The sequence below is a fragment of the Microcebus murinus genome, chromosome 6 (genome assembly GCF_040939455.1).
Source record: "Microcebus murinus isolate Inina chromosome 6, M.murinus_Inina_mat1.0, whole genome shotgun sequence".
Classification (NCBI taxonomy): domain Eukaryota; kingdom Metazoa; phylum Chordata; class Mammalia; order Primates; family Cheirogaleidae; genus Microcebus; species Microcebus murinus.
Window position 1 is genome coordinate 64,074,159 of NC_134109.1, and position 16,648 is coordinate 64,090,806.

At 34.8% G+C, this 16,648-nt stretch overlaps 1 protein-coding gene across 2 annotated transcripts in view; it reads left to right on the plus strand.

Annotated features, from left to right (window-relative positions):
• Positions 1-16,648, plus strand: part of PRKD1 (protein kinase D1) — a 292,389-nt gene that overhangs the window by 207,030 nt on the left and 68,711 nt on the right. For both annotated transcript variants that reach the window (XM_020285846.2, XM_020285847.2), the window contains exons 3-4: positions 10,415-10,546; positions 11,840-12,000. In XM_020285846.2, the coding sequence (XP_020141435.2) occupies positions 10,415-10,546; positions 11,840-12,000 (293 nt within the window). The remainder of the gene's footprint in view (positions 1-10,414; positions 10,547-11,839; positions 12,001-16,648) is intronic.

The window sequence follows — 16,648 nt, forward strand, 5'->3', positions numbered from 1 at the left end:
CAGAAGTGAAAAAATGAGGTACAGAGGGTTCCTAAAGCTTTTAAAAAGTAGTAGGTGAAAAAAGCAATGAAGCTATGTTATCTGACACTAAAAGTCATATGCTGTCCAGTGCTATAAAATTATTTTCAACAATAGAGTTCTCATATTATGAATGACCTGTACAAATTACAAATAACCATACCTTTCAGTCTCCATCTTCTGGGAGTCTGCTGCTCTGGATTCTTGATGCCCACCTTCCTCAACTGCCAGGTGACCCTCGGCCCTCATTCCCTGGGAAATGGGTAAACTGATGCTGTAGAAAGGATTCAACTGGTGAATGGATGAAGACACTGGCATATCAACAAAATGAAATACAACTCATCAATAAACAGGAATAAACCAGGATGCACAAAATGTGGATGACTTTCAAATGCATTATACTGGAAGAAGTAGCCTCAAAAGGCTGCACTTATATAATATACTGGAAAAGGGATAGAAAATAAATCAGTGGTTCTCAAGAAAAGGATGATAGGGAAGGGATTGTCTACAAAGGGGAATAGGAAAATTTAGTGGGGGGGGGGTAAAGGGAAGGATGGTGATAGCATTGTTCTCTATCTTGATTGTGATCTTGGTTACACAGTGGTATGTGTTTGTCGACACTGTACACGAAAAGGAATGAATTTTACTTTTGTAAATTACATGTCCATAAACTGACTAAAGAGCATAAAATCAGATTTTCAGTTAATAAACCTTTTTTTTCTAATGGACCAGAGTGAATCAACTGAATAAGCCAGCTTCATTTTTCACAAAGAATATGGGTAGTCTCTCAGTGCCAAGTTCCTTTCTCTCATCGCCACTGAGCCCCAGCCAGAACAATTCCTGCACACAGCAGGTGCCTGGTCAGCAGGCACTGAATTGGGTTCAGCAGTTGTTGAACTGTCGCTTCTGCTAAAGTGGGAATACCCAGCAGATTTCACAGCTCTTATGGGTTTTGTTGTTTACGAATCAAAAATAAGCATCTGTTCTCATGAAAAGTATAGTGAGACTTATAGAAACTTGAAGCAAAGCATATAGGACCTCAGCCTGGTGTCTCTAAGTGCAAATATATTTTGACAACAGTGATGCTATTTGTCCCGAGAAACCCTGCTGCCTATCCGAACATTTCTGTATAATACTGTACCTAGCCTTTGTCTACCATCCTTTTATAAGAAGTCTAAAGGGTAATTTGTATGCTGGTGTTCTTCATGTAAATTAGGTCATTATCCTTTTAAGGGTATAAAGTCTCTCATATACGATGGAGCTTTCTAAGAAACAGGCTTGACCTTTCTTTCCCTCTATTCAGGTGCCTGCAGAGCTTGCACTCATTAGCTAGAATTTGACTCCATGACATTTTTACTTAATTTTCTTTTTCCTCTATGTTGGACACATGGGGCAACCATTTATATTCTTTCTTGACCTGAGATGCTCTCTAATCTCTTTCCAGCTGTGGCATTTGTCATTCAGTCACATCAGGATATGGTGACCCTTCTTTCCCCACTGCAATTCCCAACTGTTAATGGATTCATTTTAGGGAAGGAACTAGACACAGGCCTATGGACTTAGCTACATTTAATTAGTGTTAACCAGAACAGTGGATAGAAAAGCGATTTCCTCTGGAGTGGAAACATATTCTTTATGAAATGGTAAAGGGAACAAATAATAATAGTTTTTATAGCCCTTAGTTTTTAAGTGCCCTGGATTAGGAATCGACTTATAAGCAATATTCCCCTTCATTAGTTTTGATAATTATGACAATAATTATTATAAATAATATTAATAACTGTGATTCAAACCCAAGTCTTCTGACTACGAAGCTCATACTTTTTATCTTTATGCTGAGAACTCTCTGTGGCAACTGCCACTGGTATGCCAAGGACTATGCTAATCACTTTGTATCCCAACTGTGTCACTTTTGTAACATAACAAGGTGAGTTTCATTAAGCCCATTTTACAGAAAGGGATGCTGAGGTTCAGAAAGGTGAAGTAACTTCCCCCAGGTCACCAGCTGCTGTAACCAGGATTAGATCACAGATTTGCCCTGGTACTCTGTCCATGCTTTCATCATGACTGACACCATACTGCCTGTAGAATAAAAAGGTACTGGCAAGGACTTCTCTAGAAAGCATTGCTAAGTACTTTTTAAAATGTGATCCAAACTATGATTCTGATGGGCTTAGCTTTTGAACTTGAAAAATATATTTACAGAGTATTAGGACTTAATAAAATGTAGAACCTTAGAATCGCATCCAAGCAACTTGAGTTTTAAAGGCATTGCTTTATTTATTCAACCATGATTATTAATTGATCATTTTATTAATATGTGCATACACACTCAGAGAAGTTGTGGTCTGTGTCCTCCAGCAATCTTTTATATCAAATGTGAACAGATAGATTAGTAAGGGATGGCAGTATTCAGTGATACATTTTATGACAGAAGTGTGCCCAGGAGGCAATAGAACAGAGAAGAGGGCCGTCTGCTGCAGGTGGGTGTGGGCATATCCCAGGAGGCTTCCCAGAGCAGGTGACACTGAGCTGAGATGTGGTTGAATAGGAGTTAGCTACATGAGGCATAGCTGCATGTGAAACAGAAGGAAAGATTGGTGTGAAAGGTAAGTGGGCATCAGAAATGGCTGAAGCAAAAAGTATATTGAGGAGAGTGTTCTCAAGCAACTCAGTATGGAGGTAGATGGCATAAAATAATTCCACTTTACAGCTCTCTTCCTTTAGTTACATAAGATTCCATTTTGTAGTTATTTTTTAAATGAATTTATTTTGGGGTTGACAAGTAATTATTGTATATATTTTGTAGCTCTTTACCATAGCATCATCTTCCTGGCAGAGGAATTACTCCATCTAAAACAGATGTTATGCAACAACCATAGAGCTTAGTTGCCTGGGAGAGAAATAAAGAGAAATAAAGGATCCTTCATATGTTAACTGTAACTCTCTGGGTTCATGAGTAGTAAGTACTAAGCTACTTCTTGAGTAGGGTTTTAGGCACACCGTCAAACACTCCTACTGTCCTGTTGCTACCTTCTGGGTTTTTTTAAAAAAAAGGACCAAAATAATTTTATTCTTTATGAGAAGGAATGCAAGAAAAAAATCAAACAATCCATTATAGAGTGGGCAGAAGACATGAACATAAGCTCTTCAAAAGAGGATAGATAGGCCGGGCGCTGTGGCTCACGTCTGTAATCCTAGCTCTTGGGAGGCCGAGGTGGGTGGATTGCTCAAGGTCAGGAGTTCAAAATCAGCCTGAGCAAGAGCGAGACCCCGTCTCTACTATAAATAGAAAGAAATTAATTGGCCAACTGATATATATATAAAAAAAAATTAGCCGGGCATGGTGGCGCATGCCTGTAGTCCCAGCTACTCGGGAGGCTGAGGCAGCAGGATTGCTTGAGCCCAGGAGTTTGAGGTTGCTGTGAGCTAGGCTGACGCCATGGCACTCACTCTAGCCTGGAAAACAAAGCGAGACTCTGTCTCAAAAAAAAAAAAAAAAAAAAAAAAAAAAAAAAAAAAAAGAGGATAGATAAATGGCCAATAAACATGAAAAAATGCAATGTCACTAAACATCAGGGAAATGCAGATCAAAACCACAAGATAGATATCACCTAGCCACAGTGAGAATGACTTTTATCAAAAAGTCCCAAAACAATAGATGCTGGCCTGGACGTGGAGAGAAAGTAAAGCTTATACACTGTTGGTGGGAGTGCAAACTAGTACAGCCTCTATGGTAAACAGTATGGATATTCCTCAAAGAACTAAAAGTAGACCTACCATTTGATCCAGCAATCCCACTACTGGGTATTTACCTAAAGGAAAAGAAATCATCGTCTCAAAAAGACACCTGCACTCGAATGTTTATTGCAGCAGAATTTGCAAAGATGTGAAATCAACCCAAGTGCCCATCAATTCATGAGTAGATTAATAAAAAGTGCTATATTTATACCATGGAGTACTACTCAGCCATAAAAATGAATTTAATACCTTTTGTAACAATATGGATGGAACTGGAGACCATTATCCTAAGTGAAGTATCAAAGAATGGAAACACAAATAATATCACATGTACTCATTATTAAATTGGAACTTACTGAACAACATTTATGTGCACAATAGGAAGTAAAGCTCAATGGGAATCCAACAGGTAGGAAGAGGGAGGAGGAAGATGGGTGAAATCATACCCAATGGTTACAATGTACACTATCTTGGAGAGGGGCACACTTATGACTTTGTCTCAAGCAATATTAAAGCAGTCATGTAACCAAAACATTTGTACCCCAGTAATATTCTGAAATTTTTTTAAAAAATGAGAAAGAATGAATACATATTAACTTTCTTAATTTTCATAATAGAACAGAGGCCATGTCAGCTGCCTACCTGGTATCTAAAAATGCCTAGGGATTTCTGCTGGAATGTTAGTAATTATGGTTCTGTATACTGGAAAGTATTAAATGTAATTAGCTTTCTGTGGCCTAGAATATGTAATTATTATAAGTAAACCTGTTGCAACTATGCTAAGTATAAAAGACTATTATATGGCTCTTTGGCAATCAACCAGTAGTACCTGCTACATGATCATGCTAATGAATCTCTCGTTTGATTTCTTCCATCACTTTGTAGATTTGTGAACTCTTCTAAGTCATTTTCTTTCCAAAGATTTGATAAGTATTACTCTGTTCCCATCTAGTTCTTCTATAGTTTTGTATGTGTATTTAACTTTTTACTTACCAGGTAATTAATTTAGTGTAAGATAGGAGAAAAGTTTCTATATTGTGTTTTCCCCCAAGTTACTAATTGCTACTGTTAATTATTTTTAAAATAATGTCTCCCTTTTGTATTGAATTATATATCTTCCTTCACGTTTTAAATTTATACATCGGAGAAATTTCTGGATTTCACTTCTATCCTATTGATCTCTCTCTTTTGTCTTACATACCCACCACACATTTTTAATTATCATTATATTATAGAATAGTTTGATATCACATAGGGGTAAATGTCTTCATTACTCTCCTACTAAACTTTTCCATTCTTATTAGAATATTGAAGTCAATATTTTGTTAATATTAAAATAAACTTTTGATTCCTCAGAAGTCATTTGGGCCTATTGAAAATAATTCATTTAAAGCCCTTAGATAATATTTGTTCATCCATCCTAGACTTTATTTTCTTCTTGAGTATGTTTCTTCTTACTGTTTTTAAGCTATCTTTTAGCTTAAAGATGCTTCACTTTTCTAGAAAAGATATAAACAAAATTACAATGAAATAGTTCAGCTTTTCCTATTTTGTCTGTTAGCATTAAACTATTTTTTTTTCCCTGTGGTTCAGGCCTATCTCTGCATTCTTTTCACATAAAACACAGTTGAAAGATCTTTTGTTCTGTTTTAGCTTTTTAAAAGCTTCAATTTTTTTCTTCTTTGTCCTTTCTTGGGTGGTTTTCTGGCCGGAGCATTCAGCCTCTGTGCTGCTCCTTCTGTCCTTGCTATATTCCCTTTCTGAGTATGAGGTTCTCAGACAGTTCCTTCATTCTTTCCTTCTCATCAGTTTATCTATTAATAGTTTCCACCCCCTATTTCTCCCTAATTAGGATAACTGTATATTGTGTTATCAATCTGGTTTGTGAGATCTTATTCCTATTGGAGCCATAATTTTTTTTTTAGTTTCTGATCGTGGACTTATAAAATCATTTCCCAGAAACTTCTGAGCTGCCTAATCAACATATCTAAATCAAGTTTATGTTTTTTCTCTTGGCTACTATGAGCTTTGGGATGAAATATTCACAGCCTCCCAAGTTCCCATCATTGAACCTCACTTAATGATTTTTTTGGTGAGATGTTCAATAAAAAAATGGAGATTCTCTTCTTTGTCTCTTCAGCCATCTGAAAGATGCTATTGTAAGTGTCTCGACAAGAATTTATTGAATGTTCCTGTCGTTGGAGAGCTGTGGAGTCTTTCCAACTCTAGATGTTTCCAGGTGTTAAAAAATGTGAAGTTTGAGATTAATTTGAAAAAAGGCTGCATCAGGGGGGGAATCTGATATATAAGTAGCTTGGGGAGACTGGGATCAATGGAGAAGCAGGAAAAATGACCAGCCTTGGGGTGTAGGTATATGTTGTACTGGATGGGGTAGGTATACATGTACTGGATGGGGTAGGTATACGTGTACTGGATGGGGTAGGTATACGTGTACTGGATGGTTTAGGTATATGTTGTATTGGATGGTGGGGAGGGGAGTATGCACATGTGCAGGCTTAATTTTACAAGCACTGTCATAGTAGTGTGGAAACGATCTGGTGCCATCTCTCAGTTACTTGCCTCATGGACAATTTAGAGTTACTTTGCTGACCACCCTGACAGTCCACCAAAGATGAAGTGTCAAGAACACACAGTGATTGTAAAGAAATATGTAGATAATCCTACAAATTACTTATAATTAAATAAAATCAGACTATATAAAAATGCTTCCTTTTTTCTTTATCCCGTTCTCTGCTCTTCAAAATATTCCTCATCCTTCAAGATTCTGCAGTGCTTCTTCTTGAGGAGGCTTTCCCTGACAGACCTAGGCAGACTTAGCCATTCTCTCTTTTGTGTTTCCATCCCTGCATTCTGTGTGGTAGTTATTTATGAGGCTGTAATCCTCACTTTGACTTTGAACTCTGGACAGATAGTCATTTTTCTATTTCCAACAATTACTATATTTCCTAGTAGGTTCTAGCTATATTAATAAAACAAGACATAAATCAGCTATATGCATCAAGTTATTAGGGCGGTTTGGCCTATGTGAACTGACTTAAGTATATAAAAATGTCTTAGTTTTAAAGGCTTGCTTTTAGAACTGTGACAACTAAATAGATGTTATAGAGGAATATTGGGGGCTCAATATAAGGAACATTCTAATAATTTGAGATATTCACAAATGCAATATACTGATTGTGAGTAGTAATCATTTAACCAGTGAAATCCCTCAAGCAACAGAGGATAATTTATGTATGTCTATTATGTGTGTGTACGGATGAATAACCGGAGGTTAAAGTAGATGCTTTTTTAATCCAAAGAATACCTTTATATTTAACTGGGACTATGTGAATCTGTGGGGGTGGGGTAAGGAGGGGGAATTGACATCCAGAAGCTATTTTCAATACAGAGGCTAAGGAAAAATTAAGTTTTCCCAACAAAGCTTCACAGCTTTTAAAAACTTCAAAACATTTTGCTTTGGGCCAGACAAATCAATTCAATGTGGTGGCATGTTTATCACTTGGAAATAAAGCACCAATTGACTGTTAGCTATGCACTACCTTTGATTTTTGTAAAAAATTTAAAAAACCAATTGTTATTCCTAACTCCAATTTATTTGGAGGGGAAGGAGTTCTAAATGTGGAGTCCATGCAGAAAACATATTAAAAGAATGTTCATTCTTGAGAATTGAATTAATTTTGTTCTATACTTTATTTAGTGGACTCTTACTTCCCTAAGTTTTTAAATATCTCTTAGATAAGGATGCATATTACAATGGGCTATGTGTTATATATATTTAATTGCAGTGTTTAAAAAAATATTTTCCAATGGTACATAAAGTAAAAGGTGTGGCATATAATCCATAGTGTTTTTATGGTCAAAGAAATGCAGTAAATTGAGTCATAATGGCTGAGAGAGTTTATATGATTCTGGTGTCAGGACTGCCTGAATGTGGATCCTATGCTAACTAGTGTAGCTCCTTAATTTCTGAGTATTAGTTTTCTCATCTATAAAATGGAGATAATAATATCTGCATCATAGATAGCTTGTCAAAAATGAAATGAAATTATGCTTGCAATGTGTTAAGCATTTCTTATTATGTCAGTTCCAACTTGTCATAGCCAGAAAGAGTTAATGCTTCTCCCAAATTGCCAAAATTATCAGAAAAAAAAATTACAAAAATTTTTGAAGATCTGACATCATTTTATTATGCAAATAATTTTGACCTCCAAAGATTATTTATTTTGCTTCAGAAGCCTCATTTCTTCTGTACTGCTAACCAAACAGTTTATTCCATTTTGTGCAACAATTTATAATGAACGTTAAAAGAACTACTGATTATCTTAGGGGTTTTTGGCTCAATTACCTGTTTCAAATGCTCAATGACTAAGAAAAGCATGTCATTTTCTCTTCTCTTGCACACTGGAGTATAACAATAGACTGTGAATAGAGCAAATCAAAGAGACAAAAATACCAATATAAGGGGCCCATTGTGTTTAGTTTGTTGCCCTGTCATATGGTTTTAATTTAGGTCGGCTGATTGATTATGACAAATTGACAGATAGCACATTGTTCCTCTCTTGGAATCGCTAGACACTTTAATATTCCTATTCTTATCTGTCCATTTTGATTCCTAAACTTAAATGAAATGGAATTACAGTATTCACTTTGTTTTCCTGTGCTAAGTGATTATCTCTGAAGTGCAATTTTGTGATTAGGCGAGACGGCATGCACACACTCAACTAATGCTGATTTCCCCCAGGGTGCAGAACAGGTAAATTCATAATGAATGGATGTTGTGCTTTGATTTCAAATGGATGTAAAACCTTACCACACTTGGTAGTTTTATTTTAAAAATGTATTTAATTATTCTAAAATTAACAGGAGAATATTAAAATTGAACTTTAGAAATATGGCATTTAAACATAAGTCAAGGGTGCTAACTGCTTGTGAATGTTAATCCCCTTCAAAAATTAGAAAACAAATTTACCTGACATAAATTGGGGGATGGGGTGTCATTGAAAATCTTTAGTTTAATTATTTATATTCTTCCTGATTAATTCCGAAAATGTCTGAACACAGCTTGGTATTTGTATTGTCAAATTTCAGTGTTCCTTATTTTGAAAACTACAGTAATTATTCAACTAATTGCTGCCATAGTATTGTCATAGTTGTTTGATCCTGAGGGATAACTTTGGGGATTAGGTAAGAAGCTGGGAGTTAGTGATTGGCATAAAGTATTTACTTTAACTATTTCCACTGATATTTTAAAAACAAATTTTGTACATGAGCATGAGAGACCAATTTTGAAGAGAATTTAGCATTCTCCAAATTAGAGGTTGCCCAAACCACATCTTTTTACTAATTTTACTTGGAATAAGCATTGACCATAATATTGTGAATCTTGAAGTGGGAAACATAATATGCTATTTCCTAAATTTATTTTAATTGAGGAGGGAGGGAAAGGAAGGCAGAATACATGAATTTATCTAAGGCCTACGTTTTCCCTCAAATTCTCTTTTAATAAAACCTATAAAATGAAGTGCTTGTGGTTCTAATATAACATTAATGGAAGTTTTAACTTTAAGAAACTGGAGAAGTCATCATCAGAGAGACCTTCTCTTCTTAGGTATGAGGAACTGAGGCTCATGATTATTAAGTGAGATGTCACTCTAGTAATGGCAAAGGCTCACTCAGCTCTTCCGACTGCCGGGATGGCACTCTCAGTATTGTTGTGCAGCCTCAACATCAAGCGTATGGATGCAAAGAGGTCTGGAAATATCCACAACTTTCCCTTAGAACTTTCGAAGAAGGGCCAATTTCTTAGTTTTAATTCTCTGTACCTTTCTACTTCTTGATTTGAACAACAGCAACAACAACAAAAAAACCACAAACCACTTTTATAATATAAAAATATCATATGGAAAAGTGTAATTTAAAAAATGGATTTCGATATTCTGAACGATTACCATATTGAATAAGCAATTACAAAAAATATGCTACAACACAAATATGGTTCGCTAAAGTGTATTTCTCAGCGTGCACCCCAGTTCACCAGTGTATGTATTCACTCCCTCTGTCTGGCAGCTGGTGAAGAGGCTGCTTAGTTCTGGCTCAGGTATATTGCCCAAGCGTTCAAACAGCTCTGTCTTTCCAAGAAGAGGCTGCTCAGATTTCTCATCTTTCTTTCAGCCGCACTCTGCACTTCTAGTGTACCTCTTCGTGATCATACTTCGGTACACTATTTTCAGATCTGTCTGAATTCATTAACTTTTTATTTTCATTAGTAATTTTAATGCCTTTCCAGTTCATGTAAAAAAGAAAAAAAGCAAAATATTTTAAGTAACATAAGGCATTTGTAAATTGGGTTGACAATCTTTCATTCATGCTTTCTTCCATCAGTTCAGCTCTTTTCAAAGTGGTCTGAAGCTTTGCCATTCAGGAGGAGGAGGAGAGAGAGGGTTGCTGTGCCATCACTTGTAAAACCATGGCTGGAAAGAATAAAGGCTAAAAGTGCGAGCTGTGTTGCATCTTATCTTCCCTGGCTTGGCCTGGAGCGTTATATCCACACCTGCATATTTATTATCTTGAATACTTACTGTTTACGGATCAGGGTATCCATTCAACTTATTTTTCAACGTCACTATTTTTACAGCGTCCGCCACCTTTGAAGACTTTCAGATTCGTCCGCACGCTCTCTTTGTTCATTCCTACAGAGCTCCAGCGTTCTGTGATCACTGTGGAGAAATGCTGTGGGGCCTGGTGCGTCAGGGCCTTAAATGTGAAGGTAAGCAAGCTGATTTCTTCCCCTGCCAAGTCGATTGCCTGCTGGAACGTTCTGCTATGTCGTGCCCACCATTACCGAATCTTTCCCTCAGAATTATCTTCCAGGTGTTTTTGGGTGCATGGATTCTGTTCTGTTCATTTCTTTAAATTTCATGTCTTTGATATACTTGGTCTAATTTGGGAATCCATGATTTTCACATCCTTTCCCCTTTATCATGTGGATGTGTCTCTCCCCTGTATTGTTAGATGTTTTAATAATAGACTAAAAATAAAATTTTTGCATCTTAAATAAACCAGAAATTGGTATCATAGGCATTCAACATGTGTTTGTTGAAATGAGCATAGATTCAAGAGGTTAATCAAATCATCTAAGGTCATTTAGCTGTTGAGTGGCAAACTTGAAATTGTACCTGCATTTCTACACCGATACCATAGTTTTATCATGCCTGTGGTAGGAACTCCTTGAACTGCACAATTCAATGTGCTAAAACAACATGATAAAAATGTTAAAATCTTACCCAATCACACCCTGTTCTCTTTGGATTGGGGGATAGAGCTCTTTGAATTTTGACCAGTATGACTGAGCATTTATGATGCAACCTATAAATAAGTTAACTGTAATTTTTGAATTTCTGTGTTTTGAGGAGAGAAATTAGGAGTCAGTGATATAAAAGAAATTCTGCCTAAAGTGTAGTTTTATGAATTTGTCTGGCCTGCTGTGACACATGAGGAAATTCTAAGTAGTGAACTCCAGCTGCATGGGGAATATGAATAGTAGAAATACTGAAAGGAAGATGATACTTCCCTGAGTGGGAAATCTGCTTCCAATTATTGATCACCTAACATGTGAAAACCAGCATGTGAGGTATTTTACATATCTTTTTAATAATTCTTCAGGGTTGTTATTACTATCTTCATTTTATAGACAGGAAAACTGAGGTGAGATAATTTGTTCAAGACCATGTAGACAAAACAGTTATAGGGACAAGATTCAAACCTGGGAGTTTTGTTACTTGATCCCTCAAAGCCCAAGTCTGTTATATCACAGACGTTTTGAAAAATGATAATCAGTGTAGTCACTGAGCTTGTCCAATTAAGATCAGAATTCAAAACCCATTTACAAATGGGAAAAAAAAAATCAGATAAAGCCAAAACAACAAAATTTGAATTTCCAAATAGCCTCAAGAAAAATGGGAGTACTATTTTTTTAAAAAAATGTATACTTTACAACTAATATTGGAATAGGTCTTTAATTTATGGTTGAACAAAAGCTATTTTTATTTTCACCTTCCAGGATGTGGTCTGAATTACCATAAGAGATGTGCATTTAAAATCCCCAACAATTGCAGTGGCGTGAGGCGGCGAAGGCTCTCCAATGTTTCCCTCACTGGACTCAGCACCGTCCGCACATCATCTGCTGAGCTCTCCACCAGTGCCCCTGACGAGCCCCTTCTGGTATGGCCTCCTGTTTATCCACTTCCCCGTTTACATGAGAAATCTGTGGGATGATGTGATAACAGTGTCAATCCAAGACAGTGTGCTGGGAGGGAGGACACAGCTGGGGTGTTAATGACAGTGTTTCTTCAGGGCCTGTGCTGTAGATTGGTCACTGCTTCATCAAATATCCAACAGCTTCGAGTTTGCTTTTTATCACGGAGCTTAGCGAAATTATAAAATATGTGAGGTTTTATCGTGGTCATAGGGCCAGAGCAGCACCGACTAATGTGTTAATGTTGCAAAACATAGTTTGTCAAAATTTAGAAACCAGAGATAAAAAATGTTCTCTGAAGATTATTAGAGGAATTTGTGGCATGGCTGAGTGTTTATTTTGGGAGAAAATTTGAAATTTGCTCTTAGGAAACTATGAAAGTCTTTATTGCGTAGCATTACTGGCATACATGCAGGGTTATTGTCAGACATTGATAAGTCCTTTGAGAAAAAAATAGCACTTAATATGTCAAATATTTCCATTAGCTCTAGAATATATATCTTATGGATATGGTTTAAATATTCTTCTTTTTATTTATTTATTTATTTTTAATTTCGGCATATTATGGGGGTACAGATCTTAAAGTTTCAATAAATGCCCTTTCCCCCCTCCCCCCACAAGTCTGAGTTTCCAGCATGACCATCCCCCAGATGGTGCACATCTCACTCATTATGTATGTATATATCCGCCCCCTTCCCCCTGCCCAATACCCTATTACTGTAGTACCTATGTGTCCACTTAGGTGCTGCTCAGTTAATACCAGCTTGCTGGTGAATATATGTGGTGCTTGTTTTTCCATTCTTGGGATACTTCACTTCTTTAAGAAAGTTAAATTTGGATTTTCCAAACATTCAAAACAAAATCAAAATTTTGGTAATTATGTGATTTTTTAAAATAAAAACTTTATTTTGGAAGAGGTTAATGGTTTGAGACTTTAAATTCCCCATATTTACTCCTCGCATCTCCCAGTGGATATTATGAGGATTCTTTATAATCTAGCTATTATAAAAATTAACTAGAAAGAAAACAATGTTTAAAAATTACTAAAACATTTAGGTTAAATAGATCCCTCTTGTAATGGAAAGGGGCAATAAATTTTGAAGACATCTGTAAGAAGTTATATTAATTACTTCATTGTTTTGAAAATATTTTATTGTGATCTTTATAGCACTAAATTTTGTTACAGCATAAACCACCATATAACTCACATGAATGCTCATTTTGATAAATAGGAAAATTTCATACTCTGCTCTTACAGAACTTTCTTTTGGAGCTTTCTTGTGTTTTCAGTATATCATTAAGTGAACTCATTGGGGGAAAGCAGATTATAAATTCCACCAATAACTAGGATAATATGTTATATTTTTGTAATATAGAAAGTGTAAGTATGATTATATATTATTCCATAAAGTTCTATTAATTGAAATTAGTGATATTCTTATGGAAAGCTGTTTAAATAAAATATATTATTTTTAAAAAAATAATTCTTATGTCATCTTCCCAGATCAGAAGTTCTTTGATTGAGTTTGAATTTTTGCAAGTAGTGATTTTATAAGTTATAGCAGTTATTCTTGCTTTTAAGCATAGTTACTGAGAGTCATGTTTATAAGATAGGTATTTAAAAATGAATTTAAGAAACAAATTATAAATTAATTATGTGTTTTCAATTTTAACAGGAAACGGTTTTTAAAAATTAGCACCTCACAAAAAATCAAAAGCTCTAAAGTCATTCATCATTAGAATATATTTAATCTAGATAATTAAGATTACTTCTTTTTATCCTACCTTAATTTTATCCTGTTCAAGATTACTTCTTTTTATCATACCTTAATCTTATATAATACATATAAACACATAGGTGGGTGTGTATATCTATATATACATATATATATATGCATACACATTTGTGTATATCTTATGTGCACACATATATATCTATACTTCAAAACATCACATATACAATTTAGGTTTTATATGTATAGATTAACTTATATATTCAAATTATATCTATGCATATATATAAATCTACATAATTTATATATAAATATAACTTAGCTTATGTAACTATAACACAGATTTTTGTGTTTTTAAACAAATTTATTTAATTGCTTTATATAACCAAATTAAAAAAACTATTTCAATATTTGAATTACTTGATTATAAGCTGTAGAATGCATAAAATCCATTTTACAAATATATTTTTAAAATTCAAATTTTAACCATGTCTGTCAAGAAGACTTGTAAAATTGTGATCAAATCAGATATTTTTGATGTGAGAGAAAATATTGGAGCCATATGATACTTTGAAAAATATTGCCATCATAAGCTTTTACAACCTTATATAAAATGCTCTTCAGGTAAACTTTAAATAAGAAATACCTTTGTAAATAATGTTTTTGACATTATTTGACACGCTGGCTTTCAAAATCATATTTTACATGAATCAAAGCCCTTTGTGTCCTTGTGGGGTGGCTGCTTCTCTCTTTTTATCCAATCCCTGAGAAAGTAGGATACATTCATCCACCCTGAGGGGAACACATATTTCTCTGTTGCTTTTGTTCCCTCTCATGTCTTGGCTACTTCATGTAGGGACAAAATTACCCAACTCTAGGCAGGCATGCTTGGAGTACAATGCATATTTCAACCTTGGACAAGACATAAAAGGCCAGTAAGTATAATCTAAAAATTATATGAACGCCTAGTAAGATATTATGGCAATAATCATAAAAACCTTTTGATTCTATATATAATAAAGAATATTTTCCATTTCTGAAAAGGATGATAACCTATGTTATCATTAATGACATTAGACTATCCATTTTGTAAGTCAGCCTGATAAGTGTATATATTTTCTTTCAAATATAAGAAAATTATATTTCTTGTTTCATAATTGACTGTTTATTTTTACTATAAAAGCCCTATTTCAGGTACAGATTAAGACATTGGTAATTCTATTAATTTATTCATTTTGGGCACAGAAATTGAATCTCAGATTTCTATAATGCTTTTAAGATAGAACAAAAGTTATAACAGCATAGATCATATGGCAAACTTTATCTGTCATCAACTTTATCAGTAAACTGTATTCATTATGCTAACAATAAATGTCTATCTTTAAAAAAATTCCAAAATCCTAAATGTAGTCAATTTATGGCACAACATCTCTGTAAGGATTTATTTCTTTTTGTAAACCAACACCAGTATTAGAAGTAAACAAAAGAAGAATTCAGTAGATCCTTAAATAGAACACTTTAATATAGTATATCATTATATATAAGTATACTTATCAATATTGTATCAATTTTATAGACTTTTGGACAATTGAAGAAGTCAGGATTAAATGATTTATAATTTGTCTATGCTTTGCTCATCTTTTAATTTTTTTTGCATGTGTTCTTGTGAGATTTGGGAAAAGCCAAAGCCAATTGGAACCACACTAGGCGAGACTTTGTCTTAGGCAAAAAGTTTTAATAATAATCTGGTATAGAACTTACGCTCCTAGGTATGAAAGAGGAGCTTTTCTCAGATCAGCTCTCCTTTGTGGGACAATTCTAAAAGCTGAATAAAATATGAAAGGACAGAACAAAACCCTGTTTGAAGGCATCCAAGAGCAACCAAGGCAATCAGGACTTGAGGGACCAATCACGGAGAGGTCAGTGCACAGGACAGCCTCTCACGATGAAGGACATGTCCAGCCCCATATGTCAGTAGTGCTGAGGTTGAGAACCTGTGATGTAGAGCAAAACTGGAGAATTTCCAAGCATATTACAGAGCCATGGTTAAGACAAGGTAGTATTACAAAAAGTCAAGTATAAAGAATTAAGTGTTAAGACAATGTGGTATTACACAAGGACAGAAAAATAAACCAATGAAATAGAATAGAATCCAGAAACTGTGTGCATATGAAGGCCAACTGATTTAAGACAGGGGTAAAACTGCTGGGAGAAAAGGATGGTCTTTACAACAAATATTTCTGACACCAGTTGGATACCTATGTGGAAAATATGAATGTTGACCCTGCCATACACTGTGTGCAAAATCAGTTCTCTATAGATTGGGATCTTCTAGGAGATAACATAGAAGAATATCTACAAGAACTTTGGGTAGGAAAAGCTTTTGTAAACAGGCCTCAAATCACTGATGACAAAGGAAGAATATCAATAAATTGGATATCATTAAAATTAATAAATTTTCATCAAAATTTACCATTAAGAGAGTAAAAAGTAATAGAGTAGGGAAAGACATTTTCAATACAATTTATTATATAAAAATTCATATATAGAGTATATAAATAACATTTACAAAAAGTTAGAAGACAGACAACCCCATTGAAAATATAGCAAAATACTTGAACAGCACTTTATCAAAGAAGATAGCCAATTTACATAAAAATGTGCTCAACATCTTTAGTTATAGAGGAGTTTAAAGTGAAGTCTGTAATGAGCTATGCCTATACCAAAATGTCTGAGATTGAAAGAAAACCTGATAATAGCAAGTATTGGTGAAGATATTGAGCAACTAGTACATATTATACACTACAACTGGGACTATATATTGGCTCCAAAACTTTGGAAAACTGGTTGGCAGTTATCTTCTAATGCTGAGCATATGCAT